Source organism: Oncorhynchus mykiss, chromosome 2 (assembly GCF_057628025.1).
Source record: "Oncorhynchus mykiss isolate SJ-2025 chromosome 2, ASM5762802v1, whole genome shotgun sequence".
Classification (NCBI taxonomy): Eukaryota; Metazoa; Chordata; class Actinopteri; order Salmoniformes; family Salmonidae; genus Oncorhynchus; species Oncorhynchus mykiss.
Window position 1 is genome coordinate 103,454,638 of NC_143023.1, and position 24,737 is coordinate 103,479,374.

The following is a 24,737-nucleotide window of genomic DNA, read 5'->3' on the forward strand; positions in this document are numbered from 1 at the left end:
TGATAACTGCAGCACTACACGTAATAAGGATTCTCTAAATAAAGAACTTAATGCCAAGATGGTAGATGATCCTTCTCATTTTACTTTGCTCCCACAAAACTAAATATAGCATCCCCAGTCCAATCTACTCCAGTCTATCTGGTTATCTGTTTTAACTATTCCTCTTTTCCTAAATTGAAGAGGAATTGATCCCAAACCTGCACCAATGTTTGTTTGTAAATTCATGATAACACAGCCTACTAACATAACTACTGTCCTCTCCTAGACATAATAACACAGCCTACTAACATATCTATCTACTGTCCTCTCCTAGACATAATAACACAGCCTACTAACATAACTACTGTCCTCTCCTAGACATGATAACACAGCCTACTAACATAACTACTGTCCTCTCCTAGACATAATAACACAGCCTACTAACATAACTACTGTCCTCTCCTAGAGACATAATAACACAGCCTACTAACATATCTACTGTCCTCTCCTAGACATAATAACACAGCCTCCTAACATAACTACTGTCCTCTCCTAGACATAATAACACAGCCTACTAACATAACTACTGTCCTCTCCTAGACATAATAACACAGCCTCCTAACATAACTACTGTCCTCTCCTAGACATAATAACACAGCCTACTAACATAACTACTGTCCTCTCCTAGAGACATAATAACACAGCCTACTAACATATCTACTGTCCTCTCCTAGAGACATAATAACACAGCCTACTAACATATCTACTGTCCTCTCCTAGACATAATAACACAGCCTCCTAACATAACTACTGTCCTCTCCTAGACATAATAACACAGCCTACTAACATAACTACTGTCCTCTCCTAGACATAATAACACAGCCTACTAACATAACTACTGTCCTCTCCTAGAGACATAATAACACAGCCTACTAACATAACTACTGTCCTCTCCTAGAGACATAATAACACAGCCTACTAACATATCTACTGTCCTCTCCTAGAGACATAATAACACAGCCTACTAACATAACTACTGTCCTCTCCTAGAGACATAATAACACAGCCTACTAACATAACTACTGTCCTCTCCTAGAGACATAATAACACAGCCTACTAACATATCTACTGTCCTCTCCTAGACATAATAACACAGCCTACTAACATATCTACTGTCCTCTCCTAGAGACATAATAACACAGCCTACTAACATAACTACTGTCCTCTCCTAGAGACATAATAACACAGCCTACTAACATAACTACTGTCCTCTCCTAGAGACATAATAACACAGCCTACTAACATAACTACTGTCCTCTCCTAGAGACATAATAACACAGCCTACTAACATAACTACTGTCCTCTCCTAGAGGCATAATAACACAGCCTACTAACATAACTACTGTCCTCTCCTAGAGACATAATAACACAGCCTACTAACATAACTACTGTCCTCTCCTAGACATAAAAACACAGCCTCCTAACATATCTACTGTCCTCTCCTAGAGACATAATAACACAGCCTACTAACATATCTACTGTCCTCTCCTTGACATAATAACACAGCCTCCTAACATAACTACTGTCCTCTCCTAGACATAATAAAAACAGCCTACTAACATATCTACTCTCCTCTCCTAGAGACATAACACAGCCTACTACCATATCTATCTACTGTCCTCTCCTAGACATAATAACACAGCCTACTACCATATCTATCTACTGTCCTCTCCTAGACATAATAACACAGCCTACTACCATATCTATCTACTGTCCTCTCCTAGACATAATAACACAGCCTACTAACATATCTATCTACTGTCCTCTCCTAGAGACATAATAACACAGCCTACTAACATATCTACTGTCCTCTCCTAGAGACATAATACCACAGCCTACTAACATATCTACTGTCCTCTCCTAGACATAATAAAAACAGCCTACTAACATATCTACTCTCCTCTCCTAGAGACATAACACAGCCTACTACCATATCTATCTACTGTCCTCTCTTAGACATAATAACACAGCCTACTAACATATCTACTGTCCTCTCCTAGAGACATAATAACACAGCCTACTAACATATCTACTGTCCTCTCCTAGAGACATAATAACACAGCCTACTAACATAACTACTGTCCTCTCCTAGAGACATAATAACACAGCCTACTAACATATCTACTGTCCTCTCCTAGACATAATAACACAGCCTACTAACATATCTACTGTCCTCTCCTAGAGACATAATAACACAGCCTACTAACATATCTACTGTCCTCTCCTAGAGACATAATAACACAGTAACATATCTACTGTCCTCTCCTAGAGACATAATAGCACAGCCTACTACCATATCTATCTACTGTCCTCTCCTAGACATAATAACACAGCCTCCTAACATAACTACTGTCCTCTCCTAGAGACATAATAACACAGCCTACTAACATATCTATCTACTGTCCTCTCCTAGACATAATAACACAGCCTACTAACATATCTACTGTCCTCTCCTAGACATAATAACACATAATAATAGCTCTGTCAGGTTGAATGAGGAGTGTTGCTGCACAGTCATTTTCAGGTCACTCCAGAGATGTTCGATCAGGCTGGGCCACGCAAGGACATTCAGAACCTTTGCCCCAGTCTGAGGTCCTGAGCACTCTGGAGCAGGTTTTCATCAAGGATCTCTCTGTACTTTGCTCTATCCATCTACTGTCCTCTCCTAGACATAATAACACAGCCTACTAACATATCTATCTACTGTCCTCTCCTAGACATAATAACACAGCCTACTAACATATCTACTGTCCTCTCCTAGAGACATAATACCACAGCCTACTAACATATCTACTGTCCTCTCCTAGAGACATAACACAGCCTACACGGAGGGGGGCTGGAGAGAATACCGGGGCAATAGGCTCTAGCTCTAGCAGATACCTTCTCAAGCCACAGATGCTGCAAGACATATGAGATCAGACAGGATGTGGAACGATGACTAGCTAGCTGCACAAGCAACAGTGGTTAACATAACGCATTGGACCAGAGATAGTGTGCCAACGTGTATGTGCGTAGCATACTGACGCAATGGACCAGAGCTACTGACTCACTCAATACATGAGACCAACAAACGTCTACAGGTAGACATACCATGAGACTTGCAGACCACATAGCTTCAACACGCATAATCTGCAGCCCACCAAGGACAGCCCAACCTGGGTTGGAAAATGGGGTTTCATAGCTCTAGAAAGAGGCAGAGTTCCTGACTTGGAATTCCGAGTTGGATGACCGTTCAAAACGATTTTTCCCAAAGGGAGCTCGTTTTTTCTGAGTTGCCAGTTGTCTTGAACGCACTGAAGTTGGAGATTTCTGAGTTGCCAATTATCTTGAACTGGACACTAAGACGTCTCAGGACATGGTGATGCTTGGCTGGATATATACAAGTAAACTAATTATGGAAATATCTGTATAAATAGGGTGGATTGATTGATTGCAACTCTTCAGTAAAGCTAGCAAAAAAAAACACGTCGTTTTCTCACAGGTGAAGACTGGTCTGTTGCCACTGTAGATGTCAGGTAACGTTGAAGGATTCCCTCTCAGTGTCTGGATATCTTCCTCATAAATACTGGATTATTTGCATTCATCTTGAAGATTTCTGAATTCAAACGCATTAAAACATTGCTTATTTAGTTAGCTTGCTAACATATGTCTGTCGTTAGTAAACTTAACTAACTAAGCTAGTTAGTTACAAAACAATAACAGGCAAAGATTGAAAAGAGACAGATAGATTACTTATGTTAACAAGCTAGACAAACATTTGAAAACATTACCTCACTGAAGAATACATTTTTTTTTAAACTGTAAAGCATTGTTGATTATCCTGGAGCACATTTCATTAGGTAGATAGTTAGCATAGTTAAATACATAAAAATATGTTTTTAAGTCTGAAAATCCTAAATAAAAGTTGGAAAACGGTGACGGCAGTTGACGATTTCACTTGACGTTGGCGCGAAAACAGCCAGTGAATTCTTAACGTCATAATATCAGTCAGCACAACGAACACAATTCATTTTTTATTTGTATCAATAACTATTTTACTTGTAAGACAAAATAAGTATTTTGGAACATGTGGTAACTACATTTAATTATGAAAAATAAATAATTATCACGAAAGTAGTCCGGTCACCACCCTTGTTTCCTCCGCCGTATTGCACAGTAGAGACCTAGATTGTCCCATTTATGAAAGTTGTTTTCGCCGTTGTATAGTATTTCAATATTTAACTGGAGAAATTTATATTGACTTAGAATATAAATATTTGCCTCTATAGTATTGCATTTATTTAACGTTACAGTTGCCGGAAGTGTGACGACGTCGGAAGCATATATCGTGTGAGTTGCATTGCCAACTTCCTTTTCTACTGTATCTTCCATTGAGTGAGGAGCCTGGTTCTCGGGGAGCCGAAACACAAATATAAAAATGGTGAGAATCCTAGCTAATTTGTTTCATTTGTATATACCATTTGGCGTCAGCGTTAGTGAGCAAGGTATAGTCGCAAACCGAACACTTGTCTCGCTACAATCTTTACAAGGCAATGCCATTTAACTCATTCCATGTCGAATCTGAACGAAGCTGACACGAGGCGACATTTTGGATGGGCACGGTTCTAGCCAAGTCACATGTACTTTCCTTGCAACCACAGGCCGGGTTTGCTCAATTATAGGTGAGATTCGTAAACCAGTATACCTTTCTTCATTAAACTGTTTTGAATATGTACTTAGTTAACCATAGCTCAGTTAGACCTTTGCCAGGTGTGCTACCTACAAACATGCCAGTATGTCGTGATTTTACTTTTAATATATTGCAGTACTTAACTACATTTACTTGCTATGATGGTGTAATTTGCGTCCTACTTTGCGATCAGTCGACAGATGCCTACTGTCATATGCTGGCGCAAGTGAATGACGACAGCTGAATCTGAGCAAGATTACATACTAGCTATATTAGCTAAAGTTAACCAACAGAGTCCTATCTGACATGTTTAACTATCAACATGCGATTGGGTACATTGTAACCTACTGCAAGATTTATCAGATTTCCCTGACCTTTGTCTTCCCCAGGCTTGTGCCCGGCCTTTAATCTCTATCTACTCCGAGAAAGGAGAGAGTTCAGGCAAAAATGTCGTTATGCCTGCCGTGTTCAAGGCTCCCATCCGCCCGGACATTGTCAACTTTGTACACACCAACATGCGCAAGAACAACCGTCAGCCCTATGCTGTCAGCAAACTGGCCGGTGAGTGACTGTTTAAGCATGTATTCAATCAAATAAACGTTGCTTTTTGGAGACAGGTTGCAAGCTTTAATGATTAGTTTCCACTTCGGTCCGTGTTTCTGAAAGCAGTGATTATACTAGAAGTTCTGAAGGGCTTTGTCTGTACCATAAAACCAATAGCAGCCTATTTTGGTATGTATAGAGGACATGTTCTAATGCACTCTGGGTTCCAGGTCATCAGACAAGCGCGGAGTCCTGGGGTACAGGCCGAGCCGTGGCTCGTATTCCTCGTGTGAGGGGAGGTGGTACCCACCGCTCCGGCCAGGGAGCCTTCGGAAATGTATCCTTCTCTGACAGACTAAATTAAACATTTCCTATTAATCTTGCCATGTCCATCAGGTATAAATGTGCTACCGGGGTTCTGTTCATTGTGACTTTGTTTCTGTTCATTTGAGTTAATTTGTTTCTGATTGTACAAGTACAGGTGGCACCTCACTGTTTTAGTGTTCATCCGTTTGTTGCCAAATGAACAATGGCCTGGTGGTAATGCATGCTGAGGTGGACTAGACATTCAAGGGGCTTGCAGTGATGGTGTAATTTGCGTCCTACACTGTGAACAGTGACATTATGCCTGATGTCGTATGCTGGCACAAGTGGCTGACGACCATTGAGTCTGAGCAAAGCACCTAAATTCATTTAGGGCCGGTTTCCGAGACAGACTAGTCGTAGACTAAAGACCACTTAATGTTGATTTCCCGCGACTTAATGTTTGAAAAACCGGCCAAAAAGATAACGATCTTAATGCTTTGTTTAGCCGTTCCTTGACCCCTGTGACTGTAGATGTGTCGTGGAGGTCGCATGTTCGCCCCCACCAAGACGTGGCGCCGCTGGCACCGCAGGATCAACACTACCCAGAAGCGTTACGCCATATGCTCTGCCCTGGCCGCCTCCGCCCTGCCCGCACTCGTCATGTCAAAAGGTATGCCGCCCACCGTGCTCTGTGGTACTCACTGCATAGCTTAGTCTTCTTACCAGTGTAAATATGTACCTTTAAATACCTTTACAAGGTCTCATTTTTAGGTAAGACACTTGTTGCTAGACGCCTGTTGTGTAATTAAGAAATCATAGGTTCTTAAAGAGATCAGGATTTTGGCAAGGTGCCCCTTTTCAGCTTCCCTAGAGCTTATATATTTTCAGTTAGTTAAGAACAATTTCTTATTTTCAATGACGGCCTGTTCAGGGACAGAACGACAGTTTGTACCTTGTCAGCTCGGGGGTTTGAACTTGCAACCTTCCGGTTACTAGTCCAACGCTCTTCCGGTTACTAGTCCAACCACTAGGCTACCCTGCCGGCCTAGGAACAGTGGGTTAACTGCCTTGTTCAGGGGCAGAACAATCTTGTCAGGTGAGAGCACTTCCTTCAAATTGCAATCTAGCGCTTGTGCAATGGCTGAAAGTCTATTGTAATAGCTAGCATGCCATCTCTTCCTGTAGAGTTTGTTGTGCTACCGCTAGATAGCATTAGCTCGCAAAACATCTTATTTCTTTCATACTGGACACAGACACAAATGGTATCTGACTGGGGAAGTAAAGATCCTCATTGCCAAAATACAGAACTGTCCCTTCAAAATGTTGATTCATTAAAGCTGACTCTCTATGATGGTGTTACTTGAGTATGACTGAGCAGTGATGGTTTACTGACTCTTGTAGCTGACAGTGGGTTGACAAAACAATTTTAACACCATATTGTGATGTGACGACGCTGGCACTTTTGATCCCCCAACTTCAGCGTGTCTCACTCTCTTCACAAGATGATACTTGTGGAACTAAATGGCTGTAAATCTCTAACTAGAGGGCCTCCCCTCCTTCAGGACACCGCATCGAGGAGATCCCAGAGGTTCCCCTGGTAGTTGATGATAAAGTGGAGGGTTACAAGAAGACTAAAGAGGCCGTGCTGCTGCTGAAGAAACTCAAAGCCTGGAACGACATCAAAAAGGTCAATATAGCTAGTTAATACTGTCTCACTGGTCAATGTTCCTTTTTCCTCTTCTGAGTGACCATGAGGCAATGATGAGGTTCCACTTCAGGTCCGTGTTTCTGAATCCTGATTTGAATGGAAGTCCTGAGCCATGGTGTGATTGTGAAATTGAGTGTCCTTGGATGAGTGGATGAGATTAATGTGTCCCCTGGGTGTGTGTGCAGGTGTACGCGTCACAGCGCATGCGAGCTGGCAAAGGTAAGATGAGGAATCGCAGGCGTATCCAACGCAAAGGACCGTGCATCATCTACAACCAGGACCAAGGTGTCACCAAGGCCTTCAGAAACATCCCTGGTATGTACTGGCTACTCGGCCCTGTTGAGAACATGTAAAGATCTCCCATTCTCTCCTACTTTGGCACCCTGTTCCCTCAATGGGGCACTACTTCCCTCAGTGTAGCTGTGATTCCCACTTCTGGTCCGTGTTTCTGAACACGATGATTTCAGTGTTCTGAAACCTCATTATCAGTTGTCCTTTTTTTTTTGCCATGATTTGAAAAAATTGTTTTGCATTACAAGAGAACATGAATAATGGATAGGGGTTTTCTGTAAAAGGATAATGGCGAATGTTATTCTGTACTAAAGAGCATCTGCCACTCTAAATGACAAATGTAGACCCTCTTCTATTCAAAGGAAACTGTCTCGCTGTAGATGCCACTGTGTAGAAAATGGAGTTTGAGTCTCTTTAAAAAAAAAATCTTTTTTTTTTAATGTCGAAGTGCCTCTTCTCAATACTAAAATGTAACTGTCCTCCCATCCCTCTACCAGGCATCACCCTACAGAACGTGAACAAGCTGAACCTGCTGAGGCTCGCCCCCGGAGGTCACGTTGGTCGCTTCTGTATCTGGACCGAATCAGCCTTCCGTAAGCTGGACCAGCTCTACGGGACCTGGCGCAAATCTGCCTCTCTCAAGGTGGACTACAAGTCAGTAAAACCAGGGTTACGTGGGCCTAATCCTAATTGGACTCTGCTCTTGTGGCGTTCTGCGTTCTGATTTGATAGAAATTTGACCAGGGTTACTTAAACCAATCTAGCCTATCAAGGTTGAGCTACTACTAGCATTAGTCAGGCTAGGTGGGTGGGGTGGCACGTGCGTGTCGGTCAGGCTAGGTGGCGCGTGCGTGTCGGTCAGGCTAGGTGGCGCGTACGGAAGGGCTGCTACCAATTATATGCCAACAGATGCACATCTGTATCCTTGGTCATGAGATCCATAATTAGGGAAAAATGAATTTATTTATAAATTGACAGATTTCCTTCTAAATAACGCAGTGAAGTCATTAGTAGCTGCATATTGGGTTTATTTTTGTTTGTGTACATTTGTGCCCATATATGGCGGTCTGTTTACGTATGGGGTGTGGCTGGGCGGTGTCCTGCCCTCGGGAGGGGCGGAGCAGCTTGTCACATCAGTTTGTCTAAAGTGTTTCTACCGTACCATCTGGTCCTGCTTGTCTTGACTGAATCAAGTCGTTCTAAAGCTAGCTACAGTATCAAGGCTAATTTGAGGATATTTTACTGCGCTCTCCGTCCTTGTCTATAACAACTAAGTACGAAACAGCTGACCTGTTGGTTGGATCAATTTAGCCAACCCAATTCAGTCATTTTAATGACATTTTGTGTTGATTAGAAATCTCCCTCTTCACTTGTTACACATGGAGCCTCTGACTGTAACGCAGCTTTGACGTACAATAACAACCAGCTACTGTAAATGTGTGTAGGCTATGGGTGTCTTTAAGGGGATGCACTCATTAAAACTGTTGAATGTAGTTGTTTGTTAAAATACTTTGTCTCTAAAGAATATTCTCCCAAGTAATAGAATATTGTTTGTTGGGATAGTGGAATTACTTATTTTTTTACACAATGCCTTTTTGGGGTAGTTAAACAACCTTTATAGTTGAAAAAATATATAAAAAAATCCGTTACCTGTCAGACGAGTCTCGTGTGGTTCGTAGAACATCCCCTTTCCTCAGTGGGGTCCAGTTGGTTCGGTAGCTTCCGAACGGTGTGGGCTACAAACAAACGTTGGCACGTCGGCGGTTCTGACTTGGTAATGTCCTAAGATCTCCCGGTGTATAGGGTGTACTCACTATTGGGCCGTAACTTACCAGTTGGTTAAAACTGGTTGAAAATTGAAGTTTGTCGTTTTAAACTAATTAGTGATGTTAACCAGTTTGGCATATTGTTGTAGTGTTACCCCAGCTCAGTCATCCAGAGCCCCCAACAAAGCACTTTTTTTTGTGTGTAGCCCTGAACAAACTTGCCTGATTCAACTCTGAGGGCTTGGTAACTTGACCAGCTGAATCAGGTGTGCTTGTCTGGGTCAACAGCAATGTGTTGGAGGTGCTCAAGGACGGGCCTTTAGTGTGTTGGTTAGTAACAGATTTGAGAGCTATTTAATTTCTACAGTGATGAGCTTCCACTTCGGTCCGTGTTTCTGAATCCTGATATCTACCAGAAGTTCTGAGTTTTAATGAAATGCTCTAATGGTCTGTTGCTAAACCACATGCCCCCCCCCCCCCCCCCCCCCAACAACCTTAGAGGTACTGCCAGTTGTACTCTGACCTCTGTCATGTCTCCATCTGTCTCCCACCTCCAGTCTGCCCATGCACAAGATGACCAACACAGATCTGAGCAGGATTCTGAAGAGTGAGGAGATCCAGAAAGCACTTCGTGCACCAAAGTAAGCCCTGCTCACTTTCTATTGTGCAGAGCATTATGGGTACTGTAGTATGTTGAATTATCCTCCATTGTGACATTAAGCCTTGATGAGGTTCCACTTCAGGTCCGTGTTTCTGAATCCTGATTTGAATGGAAGTCCTGAGCTATTCCAATAGGTTGCATCCCGAATGACCCGTTCCCCATAATGCACTACTGTTGATCGGGGCCAATTGGGCTCAGGTCTAAAGTAGTGCACTATGTAACAAAGTGTTCCATTTGGTAATGTTACCATTAACAACATGAAGGTTCACTCAATGCTGCTATATTTGATCCCCTCCTGAACCTGTCTGGCCTCCTCACAGCAAGAAGATCAGGCGCAGAGTCCTGAAGAAGAACCCCCTGAAGAACCTGAGAATAATGATGAAGCTGAACCCCTACGCCAAGACAGCCAGACGTCAAGCCATCCTGCTGCATGACCCGGCTGTGAGTAGACACCCAAAATGGCCGACTAGGGCTCTCAGTTGCATTTGAAGGCCTGTATAATAGGGAAACTGGCTAACCATTGGGCATACTCCTGGAGTCTTAGTCTAGGCTTAATCTGTGGTGAAACAACCCCAAATTATCAATGTTTGTAGTGTGGGAGTGGTGAGTAACAGAATGAGCTATTTAATTCTACACTGCGCTTCCACTTTTGTCCGTGTTTCTGAATCCTGATATCTAGCTGAAGTTCTGAAATAAAGCTTGTGAAATACTCCCCATTGCACCTAAACAATGTGACCATAGGAGTACTAGTAGAACAACCTTCCATATCATCAGATCTCTGCTTCTGACTTGCCTAGTTAAATAAGTACAATTCTATCACCTCTATTCATACATTGAAATTGACCCAGCCCTACATCAATATCCTATATTGTCCTAATGACAAGTCTCTCTCCCGCGGCCCCCGCGCTCTCAATTCAATTTAAGAGCTTTATTGGCATAGGAAACATGTTTTAAATTGCCAAAGCAAGTGAAGTAGATAAACATTACCTTCCTGCTCTTTCTTCCCAGATCAAGGCCAAGATGCTGAAGCCTAAGAAGAAGCCGTCCAAGGCGGCCCCGTCCAAGGCGGCCCCGTCCAAGGCGGCCCCAGCCAAGGCATAGAGCAGCTCGTCTCTTCTAACAGACTTTGGGGTTCAGAGATGGTTTCAAATAAAATATGTAGAAAAACAATTTATTTCTGCAGTCTTGATAACTCTTGGATTTGGCATGACCCGTCAGGGACCCTTAAAATGAACGAGTGCTACCTTCTGTTAATTGAAAGCGATCATGCAATGCTTTCAGTTAAAATACATTATTTTACATATGCTTATTAAAGCACCTGTACACCTAGCTACAGTTGAAGTGGGAAGTTTACATACACCTCAGCCAAATACATTCAAACTCCGTTTTTCACCATTCCTGACATTTAATTCTAGTAAAGATTTCCTCTTAGGTCAGTTAGGATCACCACTTTGTTATAAGAATGTGAAATGTCAGAATAATAGTAGTGATTTATTTCAGCTTCTTTTTCTTTCATCACATTCCCAGTGGGTCAGAAGTTTATATACACTCATTTAGTATTTGGTAACGTTGCCTTTAAATTGTTTAACTTGGGTCAAACGTTTCGGTACGCCTTCCACAAGCTTCCCACAATAAATTGGGTGAATTTTGGCCCATTCCTCCTGACAGAGCTGGTGTAACTGAGTCAGGTTTGTAGGCCTCCTTGCCCGCACACGCCTTTTCAGTTCTGCCCACACATTTTCTATAGGATTAAGGTCAGGGCTTTGTGATGGCCACTCCAATACCTTGACTTCGTTGTCCTTATGCCATTTTGCCACAACTTTGGAACTATGCTTGGGGTCATTGTCCATTTGGAAGACCCATTTGCGACCATGTTTTGACTTCTTGACTGGTGTCTTGAGATGTTGCTTCAATACACATTAGTTTCTAACCTCCATGATGCCATCTATTTCGTGAAGTGCACCAGTCCCTCCTGCAGCAAACCACCCCCACAACATGATGCTGCCACCCCCATGCTTCACGGTTGGGATGGTGTTCTTCGGCTTGCAAGCCTCCCCCTTTTTCCTCCAAACATAATGATGGCCATTATGGCCAAACAGTTCTATTTTTGTTTCATCGGACCAGACGACATTTCTCCAAAAAGTACGATCTTTGTCCCCATGTGCAGTTGCAAACCTCTGGCTTTTTTATGGCGGTTTTGGAGCAGTGGCTTCTTCCTTGCTGAGCGGCCTTTCAGGTTATGTTGATATAGGACTCGTTTTACTGTGGCTATAGAAACTTTTGGACCTGTTTCCTCCAGCATCTTCACAAGGTCCTTTGCTGTTCTTGGATTGACTTGCACTTTTCGTACCAAAGTACGTTCATCTCTAGGAGACAGAACGCGTCTCCTTTCTAAGCGGTATGACGACTGCGTGGTCCCATGGTGTTTATACTTACGTACTCTTGTTTGTACAGATGAACGTGGTACCTTCAGGCGTTTGGAAATTGCTGCCAATTACACTGTTGTATTGTAATACTGGACCTGTACACTCAGCTGGGTTGTATTGGACCTGTACACCTAGCTGGGTTGTATTGGACCTGTGCACCTAGCTGGGTTGTATTGGACCTGTGCACCCAGCTGGGTTGTATTGGACCTGTGCACCTAGCTGGGTTGTATTGGACCTGTGCACCTAGCTGGGTTGTATTGGACCTGTGCACCTAGCTGGGTTGTATTGGACCTGTGCACCTAGCTGGGTTGTATTGGACCTGTGCACCTAGCTGGGTTGTATTGGACCTGTGCACCTAGCTGGGTTGTATTAAGACCGTTTACTTTCTTCATAGTAGTGGTGCGGCCCTTTCAAGTGTGCAACACATGTAAAAGCGTTGTCTTGGAGGCATTACTGGGAGATTCCACCATGTTGTACCAGTCCTTTTCAAATCAGTGAAGGGAAGTGAACAGTTGGTAGTCTCGGTCCTAGTCACATGAAAACACTGGGACTGACTTTCTAGTTGAGTCCTAAGGCGCTATACAGAGAGTGGGAGAGAGAGGGTGTGTATCTAATGTATGTACATGTGGAAATGGTAAGATCTCAATTACATACTCCTTGCGTCCTCTTGTCTCCTCAAAACCCATTTGAGGAGGGGAGTGACCTCTGGCTTTCTCATGTAATGGGTTTTTAAGGAGAGGCAGAGGATATTTATTTTTATTTCACCTTTATTTAACCAGTTAGGCTAGTTGAGAACAAGTTCTCATTTACAACTGCGACCTGGCCAAGATGAAGCAAAGCAGTGCGACACAAACAACAACACAGACTTACACATAAACAAACGTACAGTCAATAACACAATAGAAAGATATATGTACAATGTGTGCAAATGTAGAAGAGTAGGAAGGTAAAGGCATTAAATAGGCCATTAGAGGTGAAAATAATTACAATTTAACATTAATACTTGAGTGATAGATGTGCAAGAGGGTAAGTAATAATATGGGGATGAGGTAGTTGGGTGTGCTATTTACAGATGGGCTGTGTACAGTGATCTGTAAGCTGCTCTGATAGCTGATGCTTAAAGTTAGCGAGGGAGATATGTCTCCGACTTCAGTGCTTATTTTTTTTGTTGCAATTAGTTCCAGTCATTGGCACCAGAGAACTGTAAGGAAAGGCGGCCAAAGGATGTGTTGGCTTTGGGGATGACCAGTGAGATATACCTGCTGGAGCGCGTGCTATGGGTGGGTGTTATCGTGACCAGTGAGCTGAGATAAGGTGGAGCTTTACCTTGCAGAGACTTAATGATGGCCTGGAGCCAGTGGGTTTGGCGACGAATATGTAGTGAGGAAATGTTTGGCAACATGAGTGAAGGAGGCTTTGTTGCGAAACAGGAAGCCGATTTCTAGATAACATTTTTGATTGGAGATGTTTAATATGAGTCTGGATGGACAGTTTACAGTCTAGCCAGACACCTAGGTATTTGTAGTTATCCACGTATTCTAAGTCAGAGCCGTCCAGAGTAGTGATGCTGGATGGGCGGGAAGGTGCGGGCAATGATCGGTTGAATAGCATGCATTTAGTTTTATTTGCATTTAAAAGCAGTTGGAGGCCTCAAGGAGTGTTGAATGGCATTGAAGCTCATTTGGAGGTTTGTTAGCAGTGTCCAAAGAAGGACCAGAAGTATACAGAATGGTGTCGTCTGTGTAGAGGTGGATCAGTGAATCACCAGCAGCAAGAGCGACATCATTGGTGTATACAGAGAAAAGAGTCGGCCCGAGAATTTAACCCTGTGGCACCCCCATAGAGACTGCCAGAGGTCCGGACAACAGGCCCTCTGATTTGACACACTGAACTCTATCAGAGAAGTAGTTGGTAAACCAGGCGAGGCAATCATTTGAGAAACCAAGGCTGTTGAGTCTGCCGATGAGGATGTGGTGATTGACAGAGTCGAAAGCCTTGGCCAGGTCAATGAATACGGCTGCACAGTTTCGTTTCGTTTTAAGATCTAGTTTAGTAACTTGAATGAGTTAAGAATAAGAATGCGGTGATTGCAGTGACATGTTCAGTATGTCATTGAGATCGTCCCTGTGTGTGTGGTACTGTCTGGTATGGATGTTTTATTTTATCTAACTAGGCAAGTCAGTTGAACATTCTTATTTAAAATGACGGCCTACTGAAAGGTAAAAGGCCTCCTGCGGATACGGGGGCTGGGATGAAAAATATATTTTTTGTACAAAACTCACATCACGACAAGAGACAACTACATAAAGAGAAACCTAAGACAACAGACTGGTAGCAACGCAGCAGCAGCACAGAACAGGGCACAAACATTGGGCACAGATAACAGCACAAAGGGTAAGAAGGTAAAGGCAACAATACATCACGCAAAGCAGCCACAACTGTCTGTAAGAGTGTCCATGGTTGAGTCTTTGAATTATGAAATTGAGATAAAACTCTGTTTTAGTGTTTGTTGCAGCTCGTTCCAGTCGCTAGCTGCAGCAAACAGAAAAGAGGAGCGACCCAGGGATGTGTGTGCTTTGTGTACTTTTAACAGAATGTGACTGGCAGAACGGGTGTTGTTAACTGCGGGGGGGTGTGGTGGGGTTCAGATGGTCGCGGGTTGATGTCATAATTAGGGAGCGTCTGCCATAGATAGCTCAGCTTTGATTCAACTGCTATGAAGATGCGACTGATTATTGTAATCTACCATTAGAAGCTTTTGTTTTAGTTCACATAACAAAGGACAAATAATCTTTTAAACATTTATTTGTAGAAAAAAATGCAAAATAGATTTAAGCAGAAAATAACGTTATCTATAGTGTAAAACAACTAAAGTATATATTATACACAGACAAAAATATAAACAATTTCTAAACTTCTACCAAGTTAACATAAATAAATCCATTGGGCCCTAATCTAGGTGGATGGATTATTTTGGCAAAGGAGAAATGCTCACTTAACAGCAATGTAAACAAATTTGTGCTCAACATTTTAGAGAAATAAGCTTTTTGTACTTAAGGAACATGTCTGGGATCTTTTATTTCAGCTCATGAACATGGGAACAATACTTTACATGTTGTGTTTATATTGTTGTTTAATATAGACATTTCCCACATCCATAGAAATCTGTACATTTAGTTTGTAGTAGCCAGCAGATTCCAACCCTACCATTACACTTCTTTACACTGAGCTGTACTGGAGTCTGAACACAATCATAGTTTCATTAAGACACCATGGAGCCAGAGCAAGATATTGGGAAAGGGGGATAGCAAGTCTGTTGTACAACTGAATGCAGTTTACTGAAATGTGTCTTCTGCATTTAACCCAACCTCTCTGAATTGGAGTGGAGGGGGGGGGGGGGGGGGGGGGGGGGGGGGGGCTGCCTTAATGACACCCACGTCTTCTGTGCCCGGGGAACAATGGGTTAACTGCCTTGCTCGGGCAGAATGACAGATTCTTCGGTTACTGGCCCAACAAATTGTTCGGAAAATGTACTTCGATGCAGGGATGTGATATGCAACTGTACTCTTGACCTTTATCCACACTGATATATCGAGAAGATTGAAATACTGCAAAAATGTAGAGTACAGTAGCAAACCCCATCCCTGCATTGAGGTACATTTTCTGACCAATATCTCCATGTTGTCAATGTAACCATGATTCTGCTGGGTAAGTTTCTAGATACTCACTCTGTGGCAAAGGTACTGTTGACCGTGTTCCCATCGGGGACCGGGTTGAGTTTAATTAATTTGGGCTTCCTTCTGTTCTGTGTCCTGTCGGTCAGTCTTCCACTTGTTTAATCAATCCACTAGGCTACCTGGGGCGGCAGGTAGTATTGGGCCAGTAACCAAAAGGTTGCTAGATCGAATCCCCGAGCTGGCAAGGTAAAAATCTGTCGTTCTGCCCCTGAACAATGCAGTTAACCCACCGTTCCCCGGTAGGCCATCAGTGTAAATAATAAATTGTTCTTTTAACTGACTTGCCTGGTTAAATAAAAAAATTAACCTAATTAATTATCCAGTGTTTCCTAACGCTGTCTGTCAAGAACAATTTAATCCAGCTCATTTTGATTAACTAAATAATTAACACTGAATCATAAGCTAATCAGATATAAGAACACTGTGCAGACTAGATGACAGTGAAATACATTGTCTTCTGTTATTTACACTGGACTTCCGGACAGCATGGTCGAGTGTGGAGAAGCCAGACACCTAGTGGATTATAGTGGTACTGCCCTAATGTGCGTTATGGGTTGAGTTGGTGACAGAGACCAGTAGACACAGGATTATACACATCAATGACACTCACTCTACCGTCACTCAAATATTTGAGGTTATATTGTTATACAGTACATGAAGATTAGGCTTATTCAAACCAATAACCTCTGTTTCACCACGGCTGTGTTCCTTTTGTTGAAAATCATGTGTTCATTGTTACATTTTTCTCCAGGCTTGTTTTGAGTCAGTAGCCTCTGATTTGTGGTTCTCCTTGCCATGCAAGGAATTTATCCTTGATAATAGTATGAGGCATTTATTTTTTTCTGTTTTTGTTTGTTTCTTGCAGGAATAGGTGTTTCTTTGAAATGTTAACTAAGATGGCTCACTAATGTGGCTCGATGGACCAATGGTTAAGGCACTGCACTGTGGGCCGAAGGGGTTGTTGGTACGAATCCTACATAGACTTATGTAGATTGGTTGTTCAGTGTAACCTGCAGTGTACTGAACAGTGTACTGTTGTCCATGACACCACAGTGATGCTGGTGTTCACCAGCACTTCCTGTTCCAGTGGTACACTCAGCAATATGGCATCTCTTTCACACAGTGGTTCAGAAATAAAAGTTGAAGCGTTTGTTTACTTCCACTCTTGAAACATTTATTCTTAGTTGATAGTTAGATGTGAACGTACAGTATGTGTGTAGGTGACATCTATGCAGTCGTTGAAACATACGGCTGATATGTGGTATTTATGTACCGTATCTAATGAAGGAAGAACAACCACTTTGAGATCGGAGGTCTCCAAACACTATGTCGGTCTTCTCTGTCAAACCTATCATATTACGGTTCAATTGGTCAACTTGACACGGTTAAAAATATAGCATCTGAAGAGACATTCTATGATCATCTATTTCTATTCACACTTCTGTTCTATTTCCACTTCGGTTCTATTTCCACTTCTGTTTTATTCACACTTCTGTTCTATTCACACTTCTGTTCTATTCACACTTCGGTTCTATTCACACTTCGGTTCTATTCACACTTCTGTTCTATTTACACTTCTGTTCTGGTTCACCGGTTGTGGCTGGAGCAGCAGAACAACCAGGTGGACTGGGAACAGCAAGGAGTCATCAGGCCAGGTAGTCCTGAGGCATGGTCCTAGGGCCAGGTGGACTGGGGACAGCAAGGAGTCATCAGAGTAGGTAGTCCTGAGGCATGGTCCTAGGGCCAGGTGGACTGGGGACAGCAAGGAGTCATCAGGCCAGGTAGTCCTGAGGAATGGTCCTAGGGCCAGGTGGACTGGGGACAGCAAGGAGTCATCAGGCCAGGGAGTCCCGAGGCATGGTCTTAGGGCCAGGTGGACTGGGGACAGCAAGGAGTCATCAGGCCAGGTAGTCCTGAGGCATGGTCCGAGGGCTCAGGTCCTCCGAGAAAAGGGTGAAAAGAGAGTTAGAGGGAGCATACTTAAATTCACACAGGACACCGGAACAGGATAAATACTCCAGATATAACAGACTGACCCTAGCCCCCCATCTTCAAATAATATTTTTGCAGGAATCTCTGTCCGACGATACACCCAGACAGGGCCAAACAGGCAGGATATAACCCCACCCACTTTACCAAAGCACAGCCCCCACACCACTAGAGGGATATCATCAACCACCAACTTACCATCCTGAGACAAGGCCGAGTATAGCCCACAAAGATCTCTGCCACGGCACAACCCAAGGTGGGGCGCCAACCCAGACAGGAAGATCCCGTCAGTGACTCACCCCTCCTATGGATGGCATGGAAGAGCACCAGTAAGCCAGTGACTCAGTCCCCTATTCTGTTCTATAGAGGCAAATATCACCTTCTAGTTCGCTCTGTTTTTTTGTTGATTCTTTCCAATGTGTCAAGTAATCATATTTGTACTAATTATGCACGCCCAATTTTCAGTTTTTGATTTGTTAAAAAAGTTTGAAATATCCAATAAATGTCGTTCCACTTCATGATTGTGTCCCACTTGTTGTTGATTCTTCACAAAAAAATACAGTTTTATATCTTTATGTTTGAAGCCTGAAATGTGGCAAAAGGTCGCAAAGTTCAAGGGGGCCGAATACTTTCGCAAGGCACTGTATTAGCAATCAAATAATAAAATCGACAGTTAATGACTAGGAAACAGTAAAAGTAGATTGTTTACTTATGCAACGTATTTCAATTACTTTACTACATCACATTAATCACGCAATGATAATTAGTTTGATGGAAAACCTTAGGCTTTGTACAACATTATAAATTACATCGAGCATCCCTCGAATTCTCTTTAACTTTATGGAAAACAGTTTATTCAATAAATCCCGCAACTTCTCTCATACTGGGAAGAAAAATTATAACATGTTCAGACCTTAAGGGCAGTTTAATTTCAAATGTTTCACCCAGACGGAGATAATCCAATATGCGTTTTATAGTTACATCGTTTAGGGTAAGATAATCAACTCTCTAATCAGTTTCTAGAGCTCAATTTCCCAGATGTTGTAGATTATTGTAATAGTGCTTAAACACTTCATCTTTATCAAATTATCCATTTAAGATATCAACTCAAAACCTACGTACGTCTACGAATGGGTGGTTTAAATTTTATCTAATCATTCTCCCCGCATTACTTTATACACACATACCATTTATCACAATTTCAAATAATTCACAGAATCCATATAAAACTTTAAAAATCTTAGTTACTCACACAGAACTTTCAGGATCATCCACACAGGATTGTTCAGATTTTCACATAGAACTGTTCTGACGTCCACACAGAACATCAAAAGGTTTGCCCACACAGAGTAAACCCTACCCAGCTCACACAGAACGGTCCGACTCACACAGAGTAACCCTACCCCGCTCACACAGAACGGTCCGACTCACACAGAGTAACCCTAGGCATACCTGGCTATCACATTTAAAATAATTGGAATTCACCACATCTGAGGGTCACTTAGATAAATCACACAGATACACAGAATGAGGTCCTTCTTCCAATAGGGCTTCACCAAGTGCCGTGTTTCACCTAGAACACACAGACCCCCTGGCCCCTCACCCCAAACAGACCGCACCAATCCCCACTGTGATCAATTCAGTGTCAGGAGGGCTCTTGGTCACTGGCAACCGGACAGTGCAGAGTATCTTTTGAGTCCACAAAGCCCCCAGATTACTCTCCTCTGACTCGGCCCTGCTTACGCCACCAAGGTGCCTTCCTTACAAAGGAATTCACGCTCAGAGTATACGTAACAGGCATAATTAAAAAACTCGACTTCAAATCTGTGTGTTCGCTCACCTTTTCTTAAAAAAAAACTCAGTTTGAGATGTGGTATCCACTCGGCTCGCTTCCTCTTAGATCAAAGGTTGGTCCATCTGCTCCGTTTCCTGAAGTGTGGTTCTCCCTGAGATCCCAAGTTTAGGGGATCCCTCGTGCACGATTTATTTACCTAGATCGTAGGAACAGTCACCGAGTGAAGATTCACATCCCATCCTCGTCGCCAAATGTCGTGGAAATTTCCTCTATTTACCAAATCATGGGAGCAAACCACACACACAAGTCAGAGTTAGTTATAAAAGTCCATCTTTAATTATATGAGCTCTATCACAACCCTGTGACTCTCAGATCGATTCAGTGTCTAACCATGAATTCTCTGAGAGCCCCTTCCACATTGTAAATGAGGTCCTTTATAGTAAAGACACACACACAGGATAAGACAGCATAGACATAATAAATCGTTCAGCTTTGTCTCCTTACTCAAACCCCAGAACCATAAACCAACCCTCGATATAAACAGGCATATATCAAATTGTCATTTAGATACAACCAATTCTAAATACAACCTCCTGGACAAACTCACGGAGAGGAGAATGATTCCAGACACTGCCATCTCCGATGGGAAAACTAGGGAGTGAACTGGCACACACACAGTGGAGCAAAAGATATGTTTACACATGATGATACTTTGACCTCTCCCCTCTCAGCGGCCCTGCAACTTAGTATTGACATAGAACAGATACTGCAACCCTGCCACAGTATTATACAAAAATAACATTCTTGATGAGAAGTAATTTTACACACATTTGATAATATAAAACATCTTACATATGTTACCAACAAATTCTGATTATCCCACGACACTCTTCTCCAGGTTAATCTCTCTGTTGGTGATGGATTTGTTATGGAAGGTTTGGAATCGCTTCCTTTTAGGTGATTGTAGAATTGAACGTCTTTATTTGGTGTTTTACATTTTTTATGAATTTGTGTTTGTGAGCGAACCCCAGACCTCACAACCATAAAGGGCAATGGTTCTATAACTGACCCAAGTATTTTTAGCCAGATCCTAATTGGTAGGTTGAATTTTATGTTCCTTTTGATGGCATAAGGCCCTTCTTGCCTTGTCTCTCAGATCGCTCACAGCTTTGTGGAAGTTACCTGTGGCGCTGATATTTAGGCCGAGGTATGTATAGTTTTTTTGTGTGCTCTAGGGCAACAGTATCTAGATGGAATTGGGCCTGTAAGTAAGCATTTCACTAAGGTCTACCAGTTGTATTCGGCGCCCGTGACAAATAAACTTTTGATTTGGTGGACATTCTGGCAGTCAACATTCCAATTGCACATTCCAACATTCCAATTCACTCAACTTGAGACATGAGTGGCATTGTGTTGTGTGACAAAACTGCACAATTTAGAGTAACCTTTTATTGACTCCCAGCACAAGGTGCACCTGTGTAATGATCATGCTGTTTAATCAGCTCCTTGATATGCCACACCTGTCAGGTGGATGGATTATCTTGTCAAGGAAAATTATTACTAACAGGGATGTAAACAAATTATTGCACAAAATTTGAGAGAAATAAGCTTTTCATGCAAATCTTTTATTTCAGCTCATGAAACATGGGACCAAACTTTACATGTTGCATTTATGTTCAGTCTAATTGTAAAAGTAAAATAACAAATAGCTTATTTTAAACAACCAGATGGCTCCATAATATTGTTTTTTTAATTTATAGAAAGCCAGAGGCACACTCAGACATAATTTGCAAACGAAGCATGTGTGTTTAGTGAGCCCTCCAGATCAGAGGCAGTAGATGACCAGGGATGTTCTCTGTTTAGTGAGTCCTCCAGATCAGAGGCAGTAGGGATGACCAGGGATGTTCTCTGTTAGTGAGTCCTCCAGATCAGAGGCAGTAGGGATGACCAGGGATGTTCTCTGTTTAGTGAGTCCTCCAGATCAGAGGCAGTAGGGATGACCAGGGATGTTCTCTGTCTAGTGAGTCCTCCAGATCAGAGGCAGTAGGGATGACCAGGGATGTTCTCTGTTTAGTGAGTCGTCCAGATCAGAGGCAGTAGGGATGACCAGGGATGTTCTCTGTCTAGTGAGTCGTCCAGATCAGAGGCAGTAGGGAGGACAGGGGATGTTCTCTTGATAAGAGAGTGAATTTGACCATTTTCCTGTCCTGTTAAGCATTCAAAATGTATCTTTTGGGTGGTGTCAGGTAAAAAGTATGAAGTGAAGTAAATTATTTTCTTTAGGAATGTAGTGAAGTAAAAGTTATAAATAGTAAAGTATAAATAGTAGAGTACAGATACCCCAAATAACGATTTAAGTTCAACTTTAAAGTGTTTTTACTTAAGTACTTTACACCACTGATGATTATCGAAGATCAGCACTCCTACTCTGAGAGGCTTTGTGAGCGCAGAGATCCTCTATGTGGACCAGCTAAGGAGCAACTGGAGGAGGAGATAATGTCCCCATTGGAGGACAGGAAGCTCCGGAGGACCAACTTTTCATTTTGATCTACAGAAGGGATTTAGAGAATCTAACCCTGTCAATCTGATTGGTAAAATCATGGGTAGACTCATAGAAATAAAATCTAGTTTCTACATCTCTGCTTTTCATCCAGTGGATTCCAGACGACCTGATGGTGCACCATCTTGACAAGGGCCCATAGGTCTACATCCTAGTGCATTATGGGATACCGTATATTATATTATATAGGCCTACATCCTAGTGCACTATGGGATACCGTATATTATGTAGGGCTACATCCTAGTGCACTATGGGATATTATATAGGACTACATTCTAGTCCACTATGGGATACTGTATATTATACAGGACTACACCCTAGTGCACTATGGGATACTGTATATTATGTAGGGGCTAAATCCTAGTGCACTATGGGATATTATATAGGACTACATCCTAGTGCACTATGGGATACTGTATATTATATAGGACTACATCCTAGTGCACTATGGGATATTATATAGGACTACATCCTAGTGCACTATGGGATACTGTATATTATACAGGACTACATCCTAGTGCACTATGGGATACTGTATATTATATTATATCGGGCTACATCCTAGTGCACTATGGTATACTGTATATTATATAGGACTACATCCTAGTGCACTATGGGATACTGTATATGTTATAGGACTACATCCTAGTGCACTATGGGATACTGTATATTATATAGGGCTACATCCTAGTGCACTATGGGATACTGTATATTATATAGGGCTACATCCTAGTGCACTATGGGATACTGTATATGTTATAGGACTACATCCTAGTGCACTATGGGATACTGTATATTATATTATATAGGTCTTCATTCAAATGTATTTATATAGCCCTTCATACATCAGCTGATATCTCAAAGTGCTGTACAGAAATCCAGCCTAAAACCCCAAACAGCAAGCAATGCAGGTGTAGAAGCCTAGTGCACTATGGGATACTGTATATTATATAGGACTACATCCTAGTGTAGTATATAATACTGTATATTATATTATATAGGGCTACATCCTAGTGCACTATGGGATACTGTATATTATATAGGGCTACATCCTAGTGCACTATGGGATACTGTATATTATATAGGGCTACATCCTAGTGCACTATGGGATATTGTATATTATATTATATAGGGCTACATTCTAGTGCACTATGGGATACGGTATATTATATAGGACTCCATCCTAGTGCACTATGGGATACTGTATATTATATAGGGCTACATCCTAGTGCACTATGGGATACTGTATATTGTATAGGACTACATCCTAGTGCACTATGGGATACTGTATATTATATAGGGCTACATTCTAGTGCACTATGGGATACTGTATATTATATAGGGCTACATCCTAGTACACTATGGGATACTGTATATTATATAGGGCTACATCCTAGTGCACTATGGGATTCTGTATATTATATTAGGGCTACATCCTAGTGCACTATGGGATACTGTATATTATATAGGGCTACATCCTAGTGCACTATGGGATACTGTATATTATATAGGGCTACATCCTAGTGTACTATGGGATACTGTATATTATATAGGGCTACATCCTAGTGCACTATGGGATACTGTATATGTTATAGGACTACAACCTAGTGTACTATGGGATACTGTATATTATATAGGACTACATCCTAGTGCACTATGGGATACTGTATATTATATAGGGCTACATCCTAGTGTATTATGGGATACTGTATATTATATAGGGCTACATCCTAGTGCACTATGGGATACTGTATATTATATAGGGCTACATCCTAGTGCACTATGGGATACTGTATATTATATAGGGCTACATCCTAGTGTACTATGGGATACTGTATATTATATAGGGCTACATCCTAGTGCACTATGGGATACTGTATATGTTATAGGACTACAACCTAGTGTACTATGGGATACTGTATATTATATAGGACTACATCCTAGTGCACTATGGGATACTGTATATTATATAGGGCTACATCCTAGTGTATTATGGGATACTGCATATTATATAGGGCTACATCCTAGTGCACTATGGGATACTGTGTATTGTATAGGGCTACATCCTAGTGTACTATGGGATACTGTATATTATATAGGGCTACATCCTAGTGCACTATGGTATACTGTATATTATATAGGGCTACATCCTAGTGCACTATGGGATACTGTATATTATATAGGGCTACATCCTAGTGCACTATGGGATACTGTATATTATATAGGGCTACATCCTAGTGCACTATG

The 24,737-nt window shown here is 42.0% G+C and overlaps 1 protein-coding gene and 6 non-coding genes across 8 annotated transcripts; all 7 read left to right on the forward strand.

Annotated features, from left to right (window-relative positions):
• Positions 1-4,173: 4,173 nt before the first annotated feature.
• Positions 4,174-11,153, forward strand: LOC110501471 (large ribosomal subunit protein uL4B). Of its 2 annotated transcripts, none has more exons than XM_021579067.3 (10): positions 4,174-4,459; positions 5,098-5,269; positions 5,482-5,588; positions 6,089-6,227; positions 7,120-7,244; positions 7,451-7,580; positions 8,054-8,210; positions 9,880-9,963; positions 10,304-10,424; positions 10,992-11,153. In XM_021579067.3, the coding sequence occupies exons 1-10, from the start codon at positions 4,457-4,459 to the stop codon at positions 11,082-11,084; spliced, it is 1,131 nt and encodes a 376-aa protein (XP_021434742.3). In that variant the 5' UTR covers positions 4,174-4,456; the 3' UTR covers positions 11,085-11,153. The 2 variants fall into 2 exon arrangements, with proteins under 2 accessions (XP_021434742.3, XP_036817206.2); XM_036961311.2 differs by having other exon boundaries at positions 4,182-4,700.
• On the forward strand, positions 4,863-4,961 carry LOC118944161 (small nucleolar RNA SNORD16). The gene has a single exon (XR_005039474.1). It is a non-coding gene; the product is annotated as a small nucleolar RNA SNORD16 (small nucleolar RNA).
• Positions 5,334-5,402, forward strand: LOC118944155 (small nucleolar RNA SNORD18). The gene has a single exon (XR_005039470.1). It is a non-coding gene; the product is annotated as a small nucleolar RNA SNORD18 (small nucleolar RNA).
• On the forward strand, positions 5,830-5,928 carry LOC118944164 (small nucleolar RNA SNORD16). Its single transcript, XR_005039476.1, has one exon. It is a non-coding gene; the product is annotated as a small nucleolar RNA SNORD16 (small nucleolar RNA).
• Positions 7,311-7,378, forward strand: LOC118944153 (small nucleolar RNA SNORD18). The gene has a single exon (XR_005039463.1). It is a non-coding gene; the product is annotated as a small nucleolar RNA SNORD18 (small nucleolar RNA).
• On the forward strand, positions 9,684-9,751 carry LOC118944156 (small nucleolar RNA SNORD18). Its single transcript, XR_005039471.1, has one exon. It is a non-coding gene; the product is annotated as a small nucleolar RNA SNORD18 (small nucleolar RNA).
• Positions 10,041-10,108, forward strand: LOC118944154 (small nucleolar RNA SNORD18). Its single transcript, XR_005039467.1, has one exon. It is a non-coding gene; the product is annotated as a small nucleolar RNA SNORD18 (small nucleolar RNA).
• Positions 11,154-24,737: the final 13,584 nt, after the last annotated feature.